At 39.1% G+C, this 24,742-nt stretch overlaps 1 protein-coding gene across 1 annotated transcript; it reads left to right on the forward strand.

Moving 5' to 3' along the window:
• The first annotated feature begins 1,701 nt into the window (after positions 1–1,701).
• On the forward strand, positions 1,702–4,736 carry LOC126754577 (uncharacterized). Its single transcript, XM_050466673.1, has 3 exons — positions 1,702–1,866; positions 1,940–2,077; positions 2,167–4,736. Exons 1-3 carry the CDS (start codon positions 1,810–1,812, stop codon positions 3,007–3,009), a joined length of 1,038 nt encoding a protein of 345 aa, XP_050322630.1. The 5' UTR covers positions 1,702–1,809; the 3' UTR covers positions 3,010–4,736.
• Positions 4,737–24,742: the final 20,006 nt, after the last annotated feature.

The raw sequence follows: 24,742 nt of genomic DNA on the forward strand, positions 1-24,742 counted from the left end.
CTCTTAAGAACGAAGTAACAGCGCATGAGTATTTGCTAGTACATACATTTCACAAAACTGTGTTTTGGCGGTTTTGGCTTCTTTTGCTGGTTTTACCGATACTTGATTACGGGGCTCTTTTAGTTTAATTTATTTTACTGTATTTTAATGTAATTTAATTTAATTTAATTTAATTTTGTTTTATTTTATTCCTTTTTTTATTTCTCTGGTTTCACATTTTCACACTAATAACTGGTGGAAATCACTAAAAAAGTCATGTTTTTTTTCTGAGCGATAAAATGCAATAATTTTTCTTTACTTTTAAATCCGCACACTTTATTGTTTTTTCTTTAATAGCTAGTCTCACTGTATATATAAGAAATAGTCATACACTTGTACATATATTTAAATAAATTTTTATGATTCTTTTCTTTTTCGGTTCTTCTTTTTCTACTGCGCCAGTTATGTATGTATGTATATTAAAGCATCCGATTCCGAAGAGTCATCAAAACTTAATGCTTTATTGTATTTTTAGTTCGAGCGAATCGTAACAGTTATTATAATAATAATAAATAGCTTAAAGAAAATAGGAAAACATTGTCGGCATCTTAAGTGTATCATAATATACAATCTATATATGTATTATTCTAAGACGAGGCGCTTATTTCCAGAGATCTACAAAACGTACAGAGACAAATAATACATCAAATTAAAGTGTGCGATCTGAAACTTTGCACAAATTTTACAGATTTTAAATTCATTGAACCACTTTTGATATACATATGTATTTGCGTTTAAAGTTCTTCAATTTTTACATTAAGCTAATATAAGCAGCGCTTCTATAAAAAAGAGCATATATGTAAGAGAATGAATAATAACAAATGTTTCTGTCTTTTGTTTTCGTTACATACATACCCACATACGCGAAGGCGCAAGTGCGAAATCTAGCAACAACAATGTTGTCTGCTCGGTAGAAAAATTACAATAAGCATAGATAACTTGATACGAGACTCTTTGGTTCGAGAGAGAGTTGTCAAAACTCGCATTTTTTATAACATTTGCCAATGATGCCACTGCTGAAAAATATTAACTTGGGTATTTAATAATTTATACAAAACACTAAATTAAACACTTTGAAAATGCATGCATACATATATATGTAAATGCTTAAATGCAAAATCATTAATTAATTTACATAAACATTTATTTTGCCAAAATACATATGTTGGCACTGTTTCATTTCACACTAATTTCGTCAAGTAATTATAGCGCTGCTTTTCTGGCATCCCGTCTTTTTCACTAACTGCTGGTTGACGGCACCCTGATTGTGTTTTGTTGTCAGCTCAGAAAACAGATCAGCTGCAAGCGAGAGAGCAAGAAAAGAGATTCTAATCAAGTTATCTATGACAATAAGAGAATGACGAATATTACAAAATACAAATGTTTGCTTTGGTACATACATACATATGCATGCGCTAAGGCGCTATCTACTATTTGACATGCGCTCTCTTCTATGTTGCACGTATATGTATGTACGAGCTAAGGAACACTGCGCTTTGACATGCGCACTCTACTTTGTTTTATATTCACACATACATACTTACAAACATATGTATGTATATACATATGTATGAGCGAAAATAAGACGCAAGTGCAAAATCTAACAGAAATATTGTTGTCGGCGTTATTTTGATTAGAAGTGTTATTGAACGTTAGGTAAGCTTTGAGTCAGTTCAGTTTTCTTCCAAAAGTCAAGGCGGCTATTACCAGCGAATACATACATACTACATCGAATTTCAGTTCAGATTCAGATTAATTATTAAAAATAAAATGCCAAACCAAAGGCGAATTAGACGAAAAAGGAGTTTAACAGGTCGAAGAGAAGAGGTGAATGTTATAGATAAAAAGGAATTTTTAATTATTAATGTATGTATGTATATGAATTAACCTGTTTTATTAGAGCCGTAGTCATGCAGGATCTATGGCAAGTTATTTCAAAGCTGCCCTAAACTCCGTAGTTCTTCCGGAGTATAGTTCGCTTGGGGGTTTGACTAATATATGTTTACACTGTAAAGCAAAACATTTCGGAAGTGAAAAGGTACCTGTACTTTTCATTTTTTTATATTCGTAATATACATATGTATATACATACTTATTGTCTTAATATTTGGTTGAAATTGTTACTAGGTAAGAAATGGCTTTACGACATGTCGTCATGGCGGAAAAGTTAAACTTCAAGAATTACGTGTACCTGAGTTTTTGAAAGCTGTGTTAGAAAATGATTTGAGCTCTTGGCGGGGACACTATTTGGAGAATATTCGGCAGCTAAATAGTTCGTTTGCTTTTGCATCGTTCGAAGAGAAAATTGCAGAGCCTACAGGGCGCGGACCATATTGCTTCCGAATACATGGATCAATATATCATGGGGTAGGTCCATTGCATGCAGATCATCCTTCAGAATCCTCCTACGCCCAGCTGTTTATTCTTGACACGGATCAAGCAACTGATATAAGGGCACAACATAATTCAAACTGCGATAGGTATTTGCTGAGAGAAATCCACGAAATGCTTTCAAATATTAACCCCTTGGCAAATGAGTATAAGCATATGGCGCAGCTTGAACGCGAAGCGGAACAGAGGGCCAGAGAAGAAAATCGCAATGCTCGCCGAATTAGCATGTTACTTTTTAACAGCGCTGATCGACGTTATAATTTGCCAAGCTGCTCAGAAATTGCGGCCGTTTTCACAACAGAGGATGGTGAACCACCTGGAAATCGAAATTTGCGAATATTTTCACGGAAATCTGATATGCAGAATTTATTATTTATCTCAACGCTACATAGGTTGTGTGATCCATTAGTAAATCCGCTTTTGTTTCTTTATGGCGAGTCAGGATATGATGAAACTCTTCTGCATGAACAGGGTCATCGAACGGAATGTAGATTTAAATTAACCCAACTGCAGTTTGTTGCTTACCGTATGGCGATAAGAGAAGGTTTCAGCTTGCTTTATGCGTCAGGTAAACTTTGACAACAGTATTTAGTTGACCAATATGTCAGAATTGAAGGAGCACGTCTGGCATTTCTGCGAACTCATCAGAAAGAGCTACGTGTTGAAACATATGCTGGTTTGCATGACTACTTAATGCGTGGTGCAAATATGGAAAGTGTTCGTCCTGGTCGTATAGTTGTACTTCCTTCAAGTTTTGTTGGCTCTCCTCGAAATATGAACATGCATTACCAGGATGCTATGGCTATCGTTAGAAAATATGGAAAACCGTCGCTTTTCATAACTTTTACATGCAACCCAAAATGGCCAGAAGTCATTCAGAACATTGAGAGATACCAGGGACCGGAAATGCGTCCAGAACTGATAGCCCGGGTTTTTAAGCAGAAGCTCAATGAGCTTATGAAAGATATTTCCCAGTGGAATTTGTTTGGAAAGGTGAAATACTACCTAAATTTCATTGAGTTCCAAAAACGGGGTCTACCACATGCCCACATCTTAGTAGCACTTCACGAAGAAGATGTTATTCGCGAGCCTTCTGAAATTGACCTGGTTGTTTGCGCTGAGATTCCTAATGAGGAGGCAGAGCCTGAGTTGTAATGTATGATTCATGGCCCATGTGGAGTACTTAATCCATCATCGCCCTGCATGACTGATACGGGAATTTGCTCCAAAAACTATCCGAAAACTTTTCATGCTAATACGCTTTCAAACGTTATCAGCTATCCTCAATATCGCCGCCGCAATGATGGAAATAAAATAGTTGTTCGTGCCAATAAACATTTAATTGAAATAGACAACCGATGGATAGTCCCATACAACAAATATCTGACCAAAAAATACAGTGCCCATATTAATGTCGAAATATGTTCATCGATAAAAAGCGTTAAATACCTCCACAAATATATTTACAAAGGATATGATTGCGCAACAGTTCAAATTATTGAACACCCAATTGATCGCGTGGATAATCATGATGAAATATTTACATTTATAGACGCTCGATATGTTAGTGCGCCTGAAGCCTGTTGGAGGCTTTTGGAATTTTCAATGCAAGACAAGTCGCACATGGTAAAAGCTTTAGCCGTTCACCTTCCAGACTCACAAAATATTTATTTTCGTGATGATAATGCTGCGATTTCTGATACCCTTGCTCGATGCCGCGATACCACTTTAACCGCATATTTTAAATTGAATGCGATAGATCCATTTGCGAATACTTCGTTGTATTATCAAATTCCTGAGTACTATACTTGGCAAGATGCGTCGCGCTCATGGCAAAGAAGAAAACGACCGAGTAATGCAATTTGTAGAATGTATACGGTCGATCCAAAAAATCGGGAACTCTTTGCTTTACGTTTATTACTTACTTCGTTAAAAGGATCGAGGTCGTATTCAGATATATTAACCGTGAACAGGGAACATCTCTATTCTTATTGGGAATCAGCAGTAAAGAGAAAGTTGCTAGCGGATGACACAGAGTGGACCGCTGCACTTGAAGAAGCATCTGTCTTTAAAATGCCTGTGCAACTGAGACGTATATTTGCAATCGTAAGTTTAATCGATTGAAGGCAATGCAGTATCAACAATAGCAAACTAGAAATTACTTTTAAAATTTTGATTTTCTGTGATGTATGTACATTTGTATGGTACATACATAAATATGGGATACTTTGGTTGCGAATCTACGCATAGCAACGTAAATCATACAACAACAACCACTAGGCGTTACTGTTAAAAAATTGATAATATATTCGCCTGTATAATTTAAATATTTATTTATAGGTTTATAATTTGTATTAGAATGCGAAAATATGAAACTATGACTTTTATATATTATACATATATAAATGAAATAAATTAAGTAATTTTGTACACGAATTGAGAAAATAGAGATAGATCGATTTGCCCCGATCAGAAGTATATTCAATGTGAAATAGCTAATTTCCTTTAATGTGAAATTTTCGATGATTTGAATATATTAATTTATTTGTTTGTGTATTTTTGTTAATCTAATTAGAATATTAGGTTTGTTGTTGTAAATTTCAATATATGTGACCTGGTCTACGAACGGAGCTAACGTGCGGAAACAGAAAAAGCATCTCATCTTCCATCGGAATCAACTAAAAAGTGAAAATTGATTTTTTGACACCTAAGCCCCCTTTCCGTAGACCAGGTCACATATGTATGTATAAATTAGTAAATAAAATACATATATTAGTAGAATTATTATAAATTAATTATTTTTATGATTTTTAAATAATTTCTAAATTAAAAATCATGAAAAAGTAGTTCTTTTATTTTTTTTCCAAAAAATTTAAATTTTTTTAAAAATTAAAAAAAAATGTCGCATTATTATAAATTAATTATGATTATTAAAAAAATGATGCATTATTATAAATTAATTATTTTTATGATTTTTAACGTTTCTAAAAATCATGAAAAATTATTTTTTTTTAAATATCAAAAATTTTTTTTTTTTTAATTTTTGTTTGAAAAAATATATGATGTTTTTTTAAGTTTTTTTGTCAAAAATTAAATCTTTTTTTTTTCAAAATTATTCTTAAGAAAATGAGTAAACTTTAATGTCATCTTGTTTATCCTCAAAGAGACAATAATATTAAAATATTTATATTTCTAGATTCTAGCCAAGCACCATTGGTCTCGACTAAGGTGTAATATTAAAATATCCTTTTTTCGTCCTTTTCGATACGATATCCTTGAATTTTTTTTTTTTCTGAATTCTATAGACAATAAAATTCTAGGAAGCTACCTGGAAGCGCAAGTCGTTTGCTGCACTCTAAACATATTTAAATAACATTTAAAAACAAAATGGCCAGACCCGTTGGTCTCGATGAGGGTTAAACAATTTGTAAAAATTTCCTAAAATGTTTCAATTTTGTATGAAAACCTTACTTTGGGTGCAGTATTAGTAGCCTTAAGATTTAATATATACCATCCAAACCAACAACATACGGCATAAAAATGGACATTAATTGCATCCTAAATATGCGGCGAGCAACTTGCGACGTAGTTGGTCGACTTTTAAAATATGCTTCACAAACTTTACGAAATATTACAATGGATATTTTTTTTACAAGTTGCGAGAGCTCTCACCATTTATTGAAAGCTAACAAGTAAGGAAGAGCTTAGTTCGGGTATAACCGAATATTTTATACCCTTGCGACTTGCAGGGATTAATGTCAGGGAAGTACCTTCAGGTTTCAAAGGTTTTATTAGTTATATGGGGACTAGAGCAAGTTGTATCCGATTTTATTCATTCTAAGCACAAATATGCACCGTTATAAGAAAAACACACTCTCTCAATTTTATTAAAATAACTCACATATCGGTGGTGTAAATTCATCCCCAAGTTCGAAAATCTTTACATTAGGTATTTGTGGGCTAAGGCAAGTGTTAGTCAGAGTTAACCGATTTTTTACACACAGATATACTATCACGGAGACAGAGTTTTCTTTGAATTTCAATCGTACTAAAAAGGTAAATATTTCAGTACCTGCGATTTTGTCACCGCTACTTAAAAATCACTGGTCACAGATGTGAAAAGTTTTCTAAAGTAGCTGTGACTGGAATTAGCGTACACATGAGAAACTTCCACAAAGTAGCAGTCACAGTGTCACATGAAACGAAAAGTTTTATTAATCAACGTATTTTTAATATAGCAGTTCCCTCGCGTAAATTTATTGTTAGTTATTATAGGACACGTTTTGTCTTGCGCACAAAAATGGGTATAAAGATAGTTGAATTGCGAAAAATCATATTATACTGTTGAAAAGAATGAGTTAATTATGCAGCGACCGGAGAAGGGTTAGCAAAAACGATAATGAAATATCTTTTGAAAGTTGGCATTGACTGCTCTTTTTGATATGGCCAAGGGTATGATGGAGCTTCAGCAATGAGTGGGGAATTTCATGGTGCCCATGCATTCGTAAAATTGAGTTTCCCATTAGCGATCTATGTACATTGCATGGCACATAGCTTTAATCTGGCAATCAACTCAGCCTGCGAAGTTGTTGGTATCAGAAATGCACTAGGAACAATTGTACGTACGTAAATGAAAAAAAGAAACAATTTTGTTCAGTTTTATTTATTGGCTTTTGTCTGTTACAATTTTTATTACAGTCACAGTTTAAAATCACTGCAACTATGAAGTCACAGTCATCGACCACCACTAATCTCAAACATTGACCGATGTTGAGCAGTTTTGTTTCGATTTAGGAAAATTTTAGTCACAAGGTTTCACACCACAAATGTAAAGTTTTATGCTGATATAGTAATTCATTCTTAATTTGTATACTAGACAGTAAAAGTTTCAAATGGAGTATAAAATTGGGTTATGTAGTCCGATTTCGAATTTTTCCGATATTTTCACACTGTGATATAGGAATGTCACGTACCAAATGTGGTACGGCGGTTCTCGAGATATGTGGTTTCACCTAAAAGTGGGCGATCTTACGCCCATCTCCCATTTTTTTTCTCTCGCTACTACAAGACCTCGTACGATCTCGGGGGTAAAATTTAATGGCTCTGGCGTATTTAGTTATTGATCACGCTTCTAGTAGTTTTTAACAGTACCTCATCCGATTTCATCAATTTTAACACACACCCTTTTTTGTGCCAAGTTGGAGTTTTATATCTTAATCTACGTGCATCTACGAATTTGTACTTTTTTTTACCAAGGAATGCGTGCAGCAAAGAGATATCTCCATTTTTATTTAAGTTACAACTTGCACGGAATTGTGGACGGACGGACCTGATTATTTAAATATACTATATCGTTCTCAATTAATTTTAGGTGATACAACGGTTAGATGAACGAAGCTATTATACTCTGTAGAAGCATGCTGCAAGAATATTGGGTAGTCGAAAAAGTCTTTTCGTATTTCTAATCAAATTTCAACTTATTTTTTCTATTTATACTACTCAATAAATAACAAATATGTACCATTTTGCCTTTTTTGCGCTAGACACATTATTCCATCACTGTAAGTCAAAATTTCTAGAACGGAAGCGAGCAAACCATTGTTGTGCTACACGAACTGATACCAGGTTGTTCAATAAGTCAAAATACTCTTGCTATACAGTGCATTTTCCTGATGAAAAATGATTTTTTTCTTCTGCAAATCGGGTCTTTTTTCGCGATTTTTTTCCTTCAACTGGTCCGAAAGGTTGCAATAAGATTCAGAACTAACTGTTTACCGTTTTGCAAGTAATCCACAAACAAAATTTCTCTAGCATCGCTTAAAACTGATGTCATAACTTTCTTGGCTGATTTCCGGACACGAACTCGTTTCGAATCCGAACAACCAGGTTCACACCAGTCTTTAGCCTCTTGTTTTGATTCAGAATCATGGTGATAGACCCATGTCTCATCCCTAGTGATGTGCGACGCACAAAATCCACTTTATCCTTTTTAAAACGCTCCAAATGTTGCTGAGAAAGTCGCATTCGAATGTGTTTTTGTTCCATTGTTAGCGAATGTGGCGAATATAACTCACACTGCCCAATGAGATATGTAGAGCCTCTACTAAATCTCTATCAGTCAATCGACGATCTTTCAAGCCATATCCTGTATTTTGGCTATGATTTCTGGTGTTGATGCGCTTTTTCGACATCCTTCATGTGGATCGTATACGCAATATTTAAGCAGTTTAAAAACTACATTGTCCAATATGCACGGTATAAATCTCACCATTCGAAAATCTTGCATTAGGTGTGTGTGAGATTTGGGTAGTATTGACATTTTATCTATTTTCAGCATTACTATATGTATATTATTAACGGAAAAATATGTTCTCTGTGTTTTATTAAGGTACTTCACATACCATTATATAAGAAGTAAAGTCAAGATTGAATGGACCATACTGATGTTAGTTATATGGGGTGTAGGGCAAGTTTTCACCTGTTTTAAACTATTTTAGCACCAAAGATGAGCTATTATTAGAGCAACATGCCCTCTCAACTTTATTAATATAACTCTGATATTTGCGCTGATATAAGCTGATATAAGAGAAATATTTGTTCGGCACAAGCTATTTTTAACGTACAAGACTAATCTGAAACCCAATTATTCGAATATCCGGTCTGCAACCGTTTGTATGAATATTGGTCGATTAATACTATTCGAATAGTCGTAACATTGTCGACATACGATAAGAGAAATATTTGTCCGATGAAACTACTTTTAACATACAAGAATAATCTGAAAACCGTTTATTCGACTATTTGAGTAGATGGTATGCTTGGTCGCATTTAATTGCAGAGTCGGACATTAGGGATCAGGGTGGTATGGGGATTAGCTGGGATTAGATGTTAGTGGTGTGATCTCCTCTTCTTCTTCTTAATTGGCGTAGACACCGCTTACGCGATTATAGCCGAGTTAACAACAGCGCGCCAGTCGTTTCTTCTTTTCGCTACGTGGCGCCAATTGGATATTCCAAACGAAGTCAGGTCCTTCTCCACTTGGTCCTTCCAACGGAGTGGAGGTCTTCCTCTTCCTCTGCTTCCCCCGGCGGGTACTGCGTCGAATACTTTCAGAGCTGGAGTGTTTTCATCCATCCGGGCAACATGACCTAGCCAGCGTAGCCGCTGTTTTTTAATCCGCTGAACTATGTCGATGTCGTCGTATATCTCGTACAGCTCATCGTTCCATCGAATGCGATATTCGCCGTGGCCAATGCGCAAAGGACCATAAATCTTTCGCAGAATTTTTCTCTCGAAAATTCGTAACGTCGACTCATCGGTTGTTGTCATCAGGCCTCTGCACCATACAGCAGGACGGGAATTATGAGCGACTTATAGAGTTTAGCTTTTGTTCGTCGAGAGAGGACTTTACTTTTCAATTGCCTACTCAGTCCGAAGTAGCACCTGTTGGCAAGAGCAATACTGCGTTGGATTTCCAGGCTGACATTGTTGGTGGTGTTAATGCTGGTTCCTAAATAGACGAAATTATCTACAACTTCAAAGTTATGACCGTCAACAGTGACGTGAGAGACAAGTCGCGAGTGCGACGACTGTTTGTTTGATGACAGGAGATATTTCGTTTTGCCCTCGTTCACTGCCAGACCCATTTTCTGTGCTTCCTTGTCCAGCCTGGAGAAAGCAGAACTAACGGCGCGGGTGTTGTGTGCCACCAGTCCAGAGCCGTATGGAAGCTTAACTGGTAGTAGTTTCGCCTATGAGGCCTGATCCGAGACTTAATTCTGATACCACGTGGAGCAGAAGCCCTTGGAGGTAGCTCCAACCTGCTCATGCGGACTGGCCTCTTGGGGAGTATCGTGGTGGTTGTGGTTAAAACCCAAATGCGGGAAAAACTCACTTTGTCAGTTGAATGTGGAGTTGCATTGCAACCGGATGCCAGACCCAAAGCACGGCAAAGGTTTTAGATGGGCCTCGAACCCGACCAAGGTGGTTAGTGTGTCCATTCCATACTGCCAATTGCTACTGAAAATGCTTAGCATTCTCAGGACGTTGATCAACGCATTGATTTGATCCGCTGTGCTTTTGAGCGCCGTGGACTAAGGCTGTCGTCAGCAGGTACCCACGTTAAATACACCGGACGTTGTCAACAATGACACCCCCCTGCAGGTAGGGGCCCCCTGCTTGCATGGGGAAGAATATTGAAATAGAAAGCACCGTGAGGTTAGGCCGTCGCCGGCAGGTACTCACGTAAAACGCATCGGACTCTGTCAACAGTGACAATCTTATAAAAGATTGTACCTGCTCGATTAAGCTCGCCTTTTCTAAAACATCGTTTGGTATCGAACGGGTCGAAGAGGTCCTTCCCGATCCTGCGGAGCTTTTGATGTTGCTCAAAGTCAGTTTACAAAACCGTAATAGTTTTGATGGGATACTAAATTCAGACATAGCGGCATAGAGGCAGCTGGCAAAAGCAGCACGTGTCTTTTCCAAGATTTGGCGTCTGGTTAATATCTGGTCGATTATTAATTTGCAGGCCCAAAGCCACACTGATAGGGTTCAATCACTTTGTTGACGGTGGGCTTTAATCTTTCACACAATATGCTCCATGGAACTTTATATGCGATGTTGAGGAGGCTTATCCCACGGTAGTTGGCGCAAATTGTGGCTTCTCATTTTCGTAGAAAATTGTTCAGCTGTCTGTTGTGATTGCAGCTTTTCGAAGTCGGACCTTCCTTGTATTTGTTGACGTGCGTGCTGCGTCTCCCATTACCCAAGTAGGTATAAATAATTGAATACGTAGATGATCGCAAGGACCGTGGTAGCCAAGGAAATTAGTCTAATAGAGTGTCTGTGCAATCATGCGGCGACAAAAATCAAAAAATGGCTTACGGCGTCAAAGCTACAACTAGCTGACCAAAAGACGGAAGCAGTATTAATTACAAGCAGGAAAAAAGCTATAGGTCGCCACAGTCAATATTTGTGGATACACCATTACGAAACAGCAGGCATTGAAATATCTAGGACTGGTGATAGATTCGACGTTAAATTACAAGACGTAGCTAGACAAAGCCTTTGAAAAAGCATCACAAGCCCACAGAGTTTAGGGTTTACTACGTAGGCATACTGGTTCGCAAGTCCTGCTTGAGCGTGGTCCCAAGGGAAGTGTTTCTTTAGCCGACAATAAGAATCGAACATATCGTCCGAAGAAATGGCGATATCATTGAAAATTCCCCTTGTTTTTCGCTTCGTGCCTTAAAAACTTGGTTGCTAGATACCTGTAAGAAAGGGTCTCCAGGTATGAGTTCTTATTTGTATCTATAATTGTAAATTCGCTTTCAATTATTTAAAAGCATCATTGGTTTTCGAATTTTGTATGCTCTAGAACCTCGTACGGTTTCTTTGTAAACATAAACGGTTAGTATTAGGATTGAAATTTGACTAATTTAAACCAATATTGTTTTTTCATTTTGAATTTTATTACTAAATGAAAAAAGTAGTTTTAATCGCAACGATAATAATTTTATACGAAATTTACTGCTCTACAAAAATGGTGTATTTTTTCCTATTTTTTCTTTTTTGTATTTTCCTTTTATAGACGATGATGTTTGACGATGAATATCTCGTAAACCCTTAATTTAATCGCGAAATTATATAGACCATTTTTTAGAGTAAAAAATTTCCCACTAGACAATTTAAATTTAAAGCGATTTCTTTTTATTGAGTCACCGAACGTATACTCTTGCAACTCTCAAGAACCAAAGCTCCGGAAATTACTTAAGGCGCTGGCAAAACTTTATTTTAAAGAATGTTGCAAAAGAATTTAACATTTATTATTCGAGGAAATTCTGAGTAAACTACAATCAAATTTATGCTTTATTTAAGGAAATTAACTTAGAATAAGTTTTATTGCTATATTTTAGTTGGCGTCAGTTACAATTATAAAAAAACTAGCGGACCGGTACGCAATTCGCTACGTATAAAGTAAAATAATTGTTGAATTTACGCAGAGTAATCTCACAACCAACATAGAACAATTAACAAACAGAATGTTAAAACGACACAAAATAATTTTATAGACACCACTTTCAGATAAAGAACAAACACAATTTTTATATATGTATACTTATATATATGAACAACTATTTCTCCGTTTATTTTAGATGCGTGCAGACAACTCGATATTCACATGTGTAATGAAATTCAAATATGAAAAACGTACATATTTCATTGTAATAGAAGAAAAGTAATAGAAGAAAAGCAATAAAAGAATAGTAATAGAAGAAAAGTAATAGAAGTGTACATTTTGATCTTTTTACTGTGAATATTCACAATATTAAATAGCAGTGATGTCATTAAAAAGGAACTGCAAATCCAATACGCCTCCTCAAAATTTACACTGAAAAGAAAATTCTAAAATAAAGTAAAATTATTTCATACTTTTATATGACGAGTTGTGCACTCTGGGAAATTACAATTACATAGTCCAACATTTGTTGCAAGGATTGTGAAAAACTCAGAAAAACCCAATCAGACTACAATTACTTAAGATTAAGATATACATTTAAATAATTAGTTTTATATTGTATTCAATTTTTCTCTTCTACCAGTCCCATTTGACATGTCAATTTTAGGAATAGGTCTGCAGGTAATGGTTTCGTCAAAATATCAGCTAACTGTTTATCTGTAGGAGTTAACTCAAGACTAATTAGCTTATTTTAAATTTGTTCTCTAGAAAAATGATACTTTATATCAATATGTTTTGTTCTTTTGTGGCATGAAGGGTTATTAGCAATACATATACAACCTTGATTATCTTCACAAATCTTTATTGGATTTAACAACTCAACCTTTATACGAGTACTTTTTAACAACGATTTCCGCCATAAAGCTTCTCTTACAGCTTCAAATAATGCCATATATTGATATCATCGGCCTCTACTCCCGCGCTATTAGCTCTGCTTTCACCAGACTGGACAAGGAAGCAAAGCAAATGGGTCTGGCAGTAAACGAGGGCAAGACGAAATATCTCCTGTCATCAAGCAAACAGTCGTCGCACTAGCGACTTGGCACTCACGTCACTATTGACAGTCATAACTTTGAAGTTGTAGATAGTCTCGTATATTTGGGAACCAGTGTAAATACCGCCAACAATGTCAGCCTGAAAATCCAACGCAGGATAACTCTTGTCAACAGGTGCTACTTCGGACTGAGTAGGCAATTGAAAAGTAAAGTCCTGTCTCGACGAACAAAAACCAAACTCTATAAGTCACTCATAATTCTCTTCCAGTTATATGGTGCAGAGGCTTTGACGATGACAACAACGGATGAGTTGACGATGCGAGTTTTCGAGAGAAAAGTTCTGCGAAAGATTTACCGTCCTTTCCGCGTTGGCCACGGCGACTATCGCATTCGATGGAACGATGAGCTGTACGAGATATATGACGACATTGATATAGTTCAGCGAATTAAAAGAAAGCGGCTACGCTGGCTAGGTCATGTTGTTCGAATGGACCAAAACACTCCAGCTCTGAAAGTATTCGACGCAGTACCCGCCGGGGGAAGCAGAGGAAGAGGAAGACCTCCACTCCGTTGGAAGGACCAAGTGGAGAAGGACCTGGCTTCGCTTGGAATATCCAATTGGCGCCAGGTAGCGAAAAGAAGAAACGACTGGCGCGCTGTTGTTAACTCGGCTATAATCGCGTAAGCGGTGTCTACGCCAATTAAAAAGAAGAAGACATTGTTGCTGGTACGTAAAATTGTTGGCGGCAACAATACTTTCCATTCCATTTCAATATTTTTATTGCGTAAATGTATGTGTACCTGTGCATGTAGAAATACTCGCAGCGAAGAAATCTATGTCAAAGTTTTTACTTCTCATACTCATTGCAGAAGTTATGTAATTTGTGGGTGGAATTATTTTGCTTTTTAAGTTTTAGTTAGGCGATATCTTGGCAACGCTTTGCTGGTGCTTTTGTATTTCCAAAATATTTTATTTTAATTTTATTGAATGCAACTATAAAGACATTGTGGCATTTGCTCGCTTGTGTTTGAGTATTAATGTACAGTCCTGAATAGCTAAGAAATATTTATTTTGAATGACGATTTTTGCAGAGTGTTATAAATTCTTCTTCTTCTTGTTATGGCCTCGGAGCTCACGCACATCTAAAACACTGGAGACGTGTCTTCCGTCTATCACAACATGATCGATCTGGTTGGTAGTTTTTCGATCCGGAGACAGCCAGGTAGCTTGATGAATCTTCTTATGCTGGAATCTGGTACTACAGATAACCATATTTCGGGCCCCGGCGAAGTCAATCAACTTCAACCCATTTGGGGATGTTTCGTCGTGGAGGCTGAATTTACCGACCGTAGTGCCAAAGATACCTTCTTTGCCCACCCTGGCGTTAAAGTCGCCAACCACGATTTTGACATCGTGGCGGGGGCAGCCTTCATAAGTGCGCTCCAAGCACTCATAAAAGGCATCTTTGGTCACATCGTCCTTCTCTTCCGTCGGGGCGTGGGCGCAGATCAGCGATATGTTGAAGAACCTTGCTTTGATGCGGATTGTGGCTAGACGTTCATTCACCGCGGTGAATGATAGTCCTCGGCGACGGAGTCTCTCTCCTACCACGAATCCTACACCAAACTTGCGCTCTTTATATGGTCACTGTAGTAAATGTCACAAGGACCTACTCGTCTTTGTCCTTGTCCCGCCCCGTCCATCGCATTTCTTGGACGGCGGTGATGTCAGCCTTTGTTTTTACGAGGACATCAACCAGCTGGGCAGCGGCACCTTACCAATTAAGGGACCGGACATTCCAGGTTCATGCCCTCAATTCGTTGTCCTTATTTCGTTTGCCATGGTCGTCATCAAAAGGGGGGTCTCTCATCCGAGGCTGGTTATAGGTGTTCACTGGGGGTGTTTTTTTTACGTGGCGAGTCCCAAACCCAGCGCACAACCCTATGTAGGGGATGTTTCGCCTTCGCACTTTAGCTCTCCTTCGAACGGATGTTCTTAGGCTACCCAGAGGATACTTGGTCAAAGACCGGAAGTAGTGAGCTGCTTGAGCCATGTGTAAAAGAATCGTTTCTGGCCACTCCCAAGCATTCAGAGAACTTTCCTCACTTGCGTGAACTTCTACACATGACTCCATCCTCTGTTATAAATTAGTTCCTAATAATTATTGTTCATTTAAGAAATTGTTTAATTTATGATATTATTCTGTGACGATATGTGCATATGATTGATAGATGTTTAGAAGATTTTTGTCTGACATGAACTCACTCAGCTATGTATTCGTCTTGACTAAGATTGCTTATCGTCACCATTCATATTTGTTGTTACAAGTGCTACTGTAAAATTAGATAGCTTCGCATAAGCTTTAATTCCCATTATACCTCAATGAAATTGAAAAGATGTTCGCTCCATCCCTTTGATGTAATGTACTATGCACAGGTTATGTTTACTTGGAATAATACCCATCTGGATGGAAAGAGTGCAAAACCAAATAAGATGTGTAAATTATATATGTATCTACATATGTATATACAAACACACATTTATATGTACACCCGCGGCCAAGAACTTAACATATGGAGAATTATCTGAGAAAAGAAACCCAAAATAATAGTAGCAGTACACATGACTGCTTATCGAGCAACGGCACTCAAAGCCCTGGCAATAGGATCGCAGAATCGTCCAGGAGAATGCCGACCTTTAGTGGTCCTTGCGTCGAAGCTGACCCCTTTAGACGCGCACCAAGGCTGATGCGATCACCGAAACAGGGGCTCACGGTGGAAAGGTCTGAAAGAGCGAGATCGTCACCACCAGCGCTGCAAGACAGCACGCCGCGGGAGGAACCTACGCAACCAAAAGGAGATATCATGTCTGTGCTGGGAGATATGATGAATAGGCTAACTGAGGCAATGAAGCCGCCTCAACGATCGATCAACAACCAGATACGTGATCTGCTAACTTCTGTGACGAAGCTCCACGAACGTGCTCAAAGCGAGTACAACAACAAAATCAAAGCCGCAAAACGAATTGTGCTTTTAAGACACGCAGGAGTGGACTCAACACCGAAAAGGCCCCGCGAAGATGAGCAACTAGCGCGCAAGACTCCGCCAAAGAAAAAAGCAATACAAGAAGAAATGCAAAAGAGGCCCACTGCTAACAAAAGGACTGATGACGACATTGCTATAAAAGGAAGGAAAGAGGATGAAAAAGAAAACGACTGGATTCAGGTGAGGCGCAAAACGACAAAAACGAAGAAGAAGGCCGTTAATGTCCCACGTCCGAGACCGGACGCAATTATAATTTCACGCTCTGGAAGCATGACATACTCAGGGCTGTCAAGAAGGAGGACGCCCTCAAAGAGCTTGGGGAGGACGTGTCGCGCATCAGAAAGACGGCAAAAGGCGAGATACTTCTGGAAATGAAAAAGGCGCAAATGACAAACACGGGTACATACGAAAGGGAGATATGTAAGGTGTTAGATGACCAGGCACAAATAAGAGCCTTAACCCACGAAGTATCTGTAGAGATCCGCGATCTAGATGAGGTAACAACAAAAGAAGACATCGTGAATGCAATCCGAACACAATTTAATGAGCTAAGCTCCTTCAGGGAAAGCTCAATTAAAAGTATGAGACAGGCATACGCGGGTACGCAGACGGCAATGATCAGCATTCCGGCATCGGATGCAAGAAAATTAATTGATGCACGCAAAATCAAAATAGGATGGGTAATATCCAGAATAAGGGAGAAGCCGAACCTTAGGAAGTGTTTCAGATGCCTGGAATATGGGCATCTGGCGAGGGCATGTACAAGCGAGGATGACAGAAGCAAGTGTTGTGCAAAATGTGGTGAAGCGCAAAAGAATGCGTCAAAAAACCGTTTTGTGCGTCATGCAAATCAAACGGAAAAAAGGATACGGATCACCGAATGGGAAGTTGGAAATGTCCCCTCTACCAAGCGGCATGTAAAAAAGCGAAATGAGAGTTATACAAATCAACCTAAATCATTGCGAAGCGGCTCAAGAGTTACTGAAACAGACAATCTGCGAGAAAAAGATAGATGTGGCGATAGTCTGTGAGCAGTATAAAAACATAAGTGCTGGTACCTGGATTTCCGATAAAGAAAGCAAAGCTGCCATATGGGCCTGTGGTGAAAACGCATTCCAAGACAAGCCGCTCTTGGGGAAATCATATTATACGCGAACGAAAATAGGCGGAATCTATTTTTACAGTTGCTACCTCCCTCCGAGTGTACTACAAGGTGTTTATGAACAGATCCTTGACGAATTAGTCCAGGACGCCCTTACTACTACACCAAATGTAATAGCAGGCGACTTTAACGCGTGGGCAATCGAATGGGGTAGTAGCAAGACAAACCGGCGGGGTAATGCTTTGCTCAAAACGTTCGCCTTACTAGACGCTGTGCTGCTTAACACGGGAGGCAGAAATATCTTCGAGAAGAATGGCCGCGGATTGATTATAGACATTACGTTCGCCAGCAACTCACTGGCTCGATCTGCACATTGGAAAGTGTGCGACTTCTACACACATAGCGATCATCTTGCCATTATGCTTGAAATCGACAAGAAGCCGCGAAACCAAGGCAGTCTAAAAAAGCCTCGGAAAAAAGGATGGAAGGTGGAAACGCTAGATGAAAACATCTTCGACCTCATGCTGGAAGAAAAAATGGGTAGCTCAACCGACTTAGACCGACAAGCTGAAATGCTGGTAAGTCACATAAGTAAAGCCTGCGACGCGGCCATGTGTAGAAAAAGGCAAAACGCGCCCCGAAGGTCCGCATACTGGTTGAACGAGGAGATTAGCGCGCTAAGAAGCGAATGTCATAGAGCGAGACGCCTCTCCCAAAGAAGCTTGGGTACGCCAGAACAAACGAGACTGCGAGAATATTTTAAAAGAAAGCGGAATGAGTTAAAAAAGGCTATTAAAAGAAGTAAGCTTCAAAGAACTATGCGAGAAGGTAGATGAAAATCCGTGGGGAGACGCCTATAAAATAGTAATGGCAAAGGTCAAGGGGGGTAAAAACCAGGCACCAACCTGTGCTACACTGCTAGAAAAGGTGGTGAAAACGCTCTTCCCATCGCAAGAGCAGCATACAAGCAGAAGAATGCCATCAGTGGTCGAAATTTTGTTAATCGACGAGGAGGAGGTAGTAGAAGTGGCGGAAAGATTCGACAATACAAAGGCGCCAGGACTTGATGGCATCCCAAACAAGGCGCTTAAGATTGCTGTTAAACACAGCAAGAAGGCTTTCGCGGAAATTTTTTCTAGCTGTCTAAACGAAGGCGTTTTCCCAAGAGTATGGAAGAAACAGCGCCTGGTTCTCCTCCAGAAACCAAACAAACCGGCGGGTGAGCCGAGTGCGTATAGACCACTTTGTATGATCGACACGATGGCCAAAATATTGGAGAAGTTAATCTGTAAACGTCTGGAACAACACCTAGAAGGAGAGCTGCCCGGCTTGTCTGAAAACCAATTTGGTTTCCGAAGACATCGATCCACCATGGACGCAGTCGGAAAATTGACGGACATCGCGGCTAAGGCCATAGAGGGAACCAGGTGGATGCATGGCGATAAAAAATATTGCGCAGTTGTCACACTTGATGTCAAAAATGCTTTTAACTCTGCATCCTGGCCACATATAATTAGGGCTTTAGAGGCAAGAAACACTCCGGGATATCTACTAAGGATAATCAGTAGCTATCTGTCTGATAGACTGCTACTGTACGACACCGATGCCGGCACAAAAAGCTACGTGGTGACAGGTGGAGTACCGCAGGGCTCCGTATTGGGTCCGTTGCTTTGGAATGTACTATACGACGGGGTGCTACGCCTACCGCTGCCAAAAGAGTCACAAATAATTGGCTATGCAGACGACATTGCTGTGACGATAGTTGCGAAAGAGCTCTCTCAAATTCAAAACTTCTGTAATGCGACCACAGCAAAAATTAAGGACTGGCTCACTGAAACTAAGTTGCAGCTGGCTGGAGAAAAGACGGAAGCAGTGCTTATCACGAGCAGGATAAAATTAGAAACGGTCACCCTAAATATCGATGGATACAACATCAGAACGCAAAACTCCCTGAGATACCTTGGCGTTATGATTGACACGAGATTGAATTTCAAAGCGCATATTGAAAAAGCCTGTAGCAAGGCAGCTGCTGTTACAGCGGCCCTGTCAAGAATAATGGCTAACACTGGTGGCCCTAGTCAAAGCAGGAGAGCCCTACTAGCTAAAGTAAGCCAGTCAACACTGATGTATGCGGCCCCTATATGGGGAAAAGAACTGTGCCAAAAAACTAATGCCAATAAGGCGAAGGCAGTGACCAGGCTATGCGCCATCAGAGTGGCTTGTGCCTTCAGAACAGTCTCACATGAAGCGGCCAGTATCATATCTGGTCTTATGCCTCCGGACCTAATGGCCTCAGAGTTACGTAGAGCATACCTAAAATCTAAAGTTATGAATAGGCGTCTAACAGCTGACGAGCGAAAAAAGGAGAGACAGGTTAGCCTCGAAGAGTGGCAAAGACAATGCAACGCGGCAGAAAAAGGAAGATGGACGCACAGACTCATAAAAAACGTATCAGCTTGGATTGAGAGACAACATGGGGAGGCAGACTTTTATCTGACGCAGTTCTTGACAGGCCATGGCTGTTTCAGGGAATACCTGTACAGATTCGGCCACGACGATGACACAAAATGTTCATTTTGTAGCAGTGCCAACGAAAACGCCGAGCATATCTTCTTCTTCTGTTCGAGATACGTAATGGAGAGAACTACCATCGAAGGAATAATAAAACAAAGGATGACGCCTGACAACATTATAAGCCACATGCTGCAATCGAAGTTGGTATGGGCGAAAATGAAAGAGTGGGCCGTAATAGCGATCCATGAACTCAGGATAAGAGAACGACAGCGAAGAAGCTTGAGACCAGCTGAATAACCACGAAAGGAGTTTCTGAAGAGGCATTCTTGCCCGAAAACCTAAAAAAAAAAAAAAAAACACCCGCGGCCAAGCGTAACTTACCACTTGATTTTTTTCACTATTTTCAATTTTTTCGTTCTTTGGGTAACTTTTTTATGGATTTAATAGAATACGGGGAATATATAGATGGCTCGAATATATTTGGTTAACTGTTGACTTTAATCTGGCCCATTTGTAAAATTAAATTGAGACAACTTTTTTTATTTGCACACAAGCCTTTGATTTCATTATTACTAATTCTTGTAATAACTTAACTAATTATTTTGTTTCAATTGAAAATGGAATTACAAGATATTCAAAAAGAATAACGGGAAATCTAATATGGCACTTTCTAACATTTTTTTTAGTTCTGGTTTACTTTTATATACGTTTGACACAACTTATTTTTTTTTGAATATTTTATATTTGTGTAATATATGTCTCATACTGTACAATTGGTTCTATTGAGTATAAAAACACTCGACGCATGGTGACGTTTCATTTAAATCCGTTTATCTCGCCAAAAACGCCTCAACTTGACTGTCCAATAGAATCATGCTATGCCCAGCTGAGCGGAATCATCTATATAGTAACTATAAGTTGCCCAAGTTACCCATTTCATTTTCGTCAATTTCTGTGAAGTTATACCTTATTCTGGAAAATAAAGTGCCCAATTTTGAATATCTAAAATGGTAAGTATCGATGTTGTTTCGATTTTACTGTTCATTTTTGTGCGTGGTGAAATTTCACTGACATTCAAACGAGTGTTTACATAAAAATTGAGGTTAGGTTGGTTTATTCAACAATAGTAGTAGCCAATTTCGCATATAGAACCCGTGTTTTAACTTGCCCTCGTCCTCGGAACTCGGCGATTCCCGACGATAACAGCTGGTCCGGAAACGCCTGGAAATCAGGCACGGAAATCTTCCCGGCTCTATCGGGAAATGCTCCCGATTTTTATTCACATTTTGTAGAAAAAAAATATTCGGCCGGGTCCGAAACCTAGGCTGCGCAAGTGACCTGCCAGCTTAACCACTATGCCACGGGCGACTTTGAAATGTAGATCTCAAATATGATAGACCTTCGCTAAGCTGTTAAACCGGTTTGACAGCTTAACATGATGAAGGCATTGACAATTCGGGCAGCGAAACACCGTCTTTTGCTGTAAACATTTCCAATGATGTTGGTAATTTCGTGGGACAAAAAATTGACGATCACGTGAAACAAATTTTGCTTGAAAATCCTTGGACTCCTCCAAAAAATTATACTTTCCCATTTTCGTCGAGAGTTGTTTCTGGCAAAGAAATAAAACACTACGTCTCTTCCGAACACTTGGATTCTCATGCAGAGCAGCTCGTACTATCTGACGTAGGGAAAGGGCTATTCTGCAAATATTGTCCATGGTTTACGCCTCGAAATCAAGAAGGTTTACGGGGAATCGGGTACTTGTCACGCAGCCGTTGACTGATTTCAAAAATTTGGTTGGGATCAAGAGTGTGTTAGAAATTCATTCTCAAAATATGTACCCTAAGAATGCAATGGCAACGGGGAAGGACTTCGTGAGAGACTATCACAATCCACAACGAAGCGTCCGTAATCTTCTCGACGAAAAACATCTTTCGCAAACGCAAGAGAACAGAAAACGACTCATCCCCATTGTGAAAACGGTCATTTTTTGCGGAAAGCAGAACATCCCACTTCGTGGGCATAGAGATGACGGAGATATTCGAAAAAATAAAACGCCCGTGCAAAACGAAGGGAATTTCAGGGCTTTGCTGAGATTCGGAATCGATTCAGGTGACACAACTCTGGAGCATTACCTTGGGAGCACATCTTCAAGAGCGACCTATACCAGTAAAACGACTCAGAACCAACTAATTGAATGCTGCAGGGCAGAGATACTGGACAAAATTTTGCAACGAGTGGCTCGTGCTGAGTTTTACACGATTGTTTTCGATGAATCTTTCATCCTGCCAATTATTACGTAGAAGTAGAATTTCCGTAAAAATATAATAATTAATGCCTATTGTCTGAACTATCGGATAGTGGTTGTTCCCAAGAAAAGAAACAGAAATTTACAGAAGAAAAATGTTTCTCTTTACAGATTAGCGTTGTACTCAGATACATATGTCGATTTTTCTTCTGGCGAAGCATGCATACGAAAATACTTTGTATCTTTTTTGGACGCATTCGGTCAACTTTCGAAGAATACTCTCGCGGAGGGCACAGAATCATGGATTAATGGCTTACAGGACTGCTGGAAAAAATGACCGAACCGATAATTGTCTCTAAGTGGATCTGCCATCGTGGGGACTGTTCTTGGAGACATGAAGAAAATGAATCTCCGAATGGAGAAATGCGCTTCGATAGGGACTGATGGATGTGCGGTCATGCTGTCAGATGTCGGATATCAGTCAACGAAATTCGGAAAGAAGCAAAAAATGCTGTCATGACTCCGTTTTTCTCGCACAAACTCAACAACAGTATTTGAAAGTCAGTGAAAGTACGATTAATCGAAAACGTTGCCAGTGCCATACGAGAAGTCGACAAATTCTTCAAGAACTCATTTCCAAAACGTGTGACTGTGTTAGCAAAGATACTTGGTGAAAAAACTGTCCAGTTGTGTGAAACAAGATGGGTAGAGTGGCACGATGCTGTCCTTCAATTTGTTGCGAAGTTACCGTTGATCATCGAATCTCTGTCAAAAATCAGTGAGTGGAAGAACACAGAAACAGCGGGCAAAGCAACAATTCTCGTATCGGCTTTGTGCAAGTTCGAATTTATCGTCGGGCTCTTCTGTCTCAGCGACATTCTATCGCTCACCCATACGCTCTGCGTAGTTCTTCAAAAGGAAGCAATTGATTTGGCGAAGGCATCAAAAATGATTGGGACGTTGCTTGCCACGTTGGAAAAAAAGAGAGAAAAAAATGATGAAACATTACGATTGATTTATTCAGAAGCCAAGAAAATGGCGGAAAAACTCGATGTTGACGAAGCGAAACCGAGGACATGTAGTCGACAAACAAAACGCGAAAATTACGACGTGAAAACTTGCGAAGATTACTACACGGTCTCTGTCCACATACCTCTGCTAGATATCATCAAAGAAGATTTGGAAGCTCGTTTTTCACAACAATGGTTACCAATTGAGTGTGTTGCTCCCAGAAAAAGCAAGTCTTTTAAAAGAAAACGAAATCGATGATCTAATCGGATGCTTGATAGAAAGATTCGGGAACCTTCTGGATGATGAAAAAAGCGTACAAAAATTGAAATTGAAAGGTAAATTAAGCTACTGGCAATGTCACTGGCAGCAGCAACAAAAAATTGAAGGCAGCGAAATTCCAACTTCTGTACTGGAAACATTTAGAAAATGTGATGTCTACATATTCCCAACAATCCACACCTATCTCCGAGTATTCTGTGCACTTCCCGTAACAACCGCGAGCTCTGAGCGTTCTTTCTCTTATCTTCGCCGCATCAAATGGTTTAGGACGACCATGCTTCAAGAAAGACTAGTTTGATTAGCGTTGCTTCATACGCATCATGACATCGAAATCACCGCCGAAGAAGTCATCGAAAGATTCGCAAAACTTGGCAGTCATCGTTTTGCGTTATAAAACACGCAATGTAAAAAGATTTTTCTGTTTGAATTTTTAATAAAATGATCCACTATGTAATGCATGCATATGGTTGACTTTTCGATTATAACCACTTTGTTTACCTAAAAATTGGAATTGATAATTTTTGTTTCATAATTTGTAACCCAAAATCGAAGGATAAATTCAATTTCCCCCCAAGAATCGTCTCTGGATCCGCCACTGCTTTAAACTTTACATATTCTCACGTGAAAAAGTCGGACGGTGTGATATCACACGATCATGATGCCCAATCGGCTGGCCCAAATCCATTAATTGATGTGATGTGTAGGAGGTGGCACAGTCTTGTTGAAACCAACTGTCGCCGAGATCACGAGCTTTAGGTTCAAGCATCAAATAGTCGGCCCACAAACCGCACCAAATCGTTGTTTTTTTCTGAATTAAATATCAGCTCTTAAATCTCTTCAGGTTGCTCTTCGTAGCAATTGTGGAAATTTCGCTTGTTTACATACCCATTGAGCTAGAAATGGGCGTCAACAAAATTTGCCCCGAAAACGTCGGATATTCTTGGAATTTTTCAAGAGCCCATGAAGCGAAACAATGTCGCTTGGGAAGTTTAATTTAAGATCGAGATGTAAAATGCTCTAAGTAATTCCATACGTCAGTTCGAGTTGCTGCGAACGTCGCCGAATCGACTCTCCACGGGTTCGCGTATACTCTC

This window comes from Bactrocera neohumeralis, chromosome 4, assembly GCF_024586455.1.
Source record: "Bactrocera neohumeralis isolate Rockhampton chromosome 4, APGP_CSIRO_Bneo_wtdbg2-racon-allhic-juicebox.fasta_v2, whole genome shotgun sequence".
In the NCBI taxonomy this organism is placed as follows: domain Eukaryota; kingdom Metazoa; phylum Arthropoda; class Insecta; order Diptera; family Tephritidae; genus Bactrocera; species Bactrocera neohumeralis.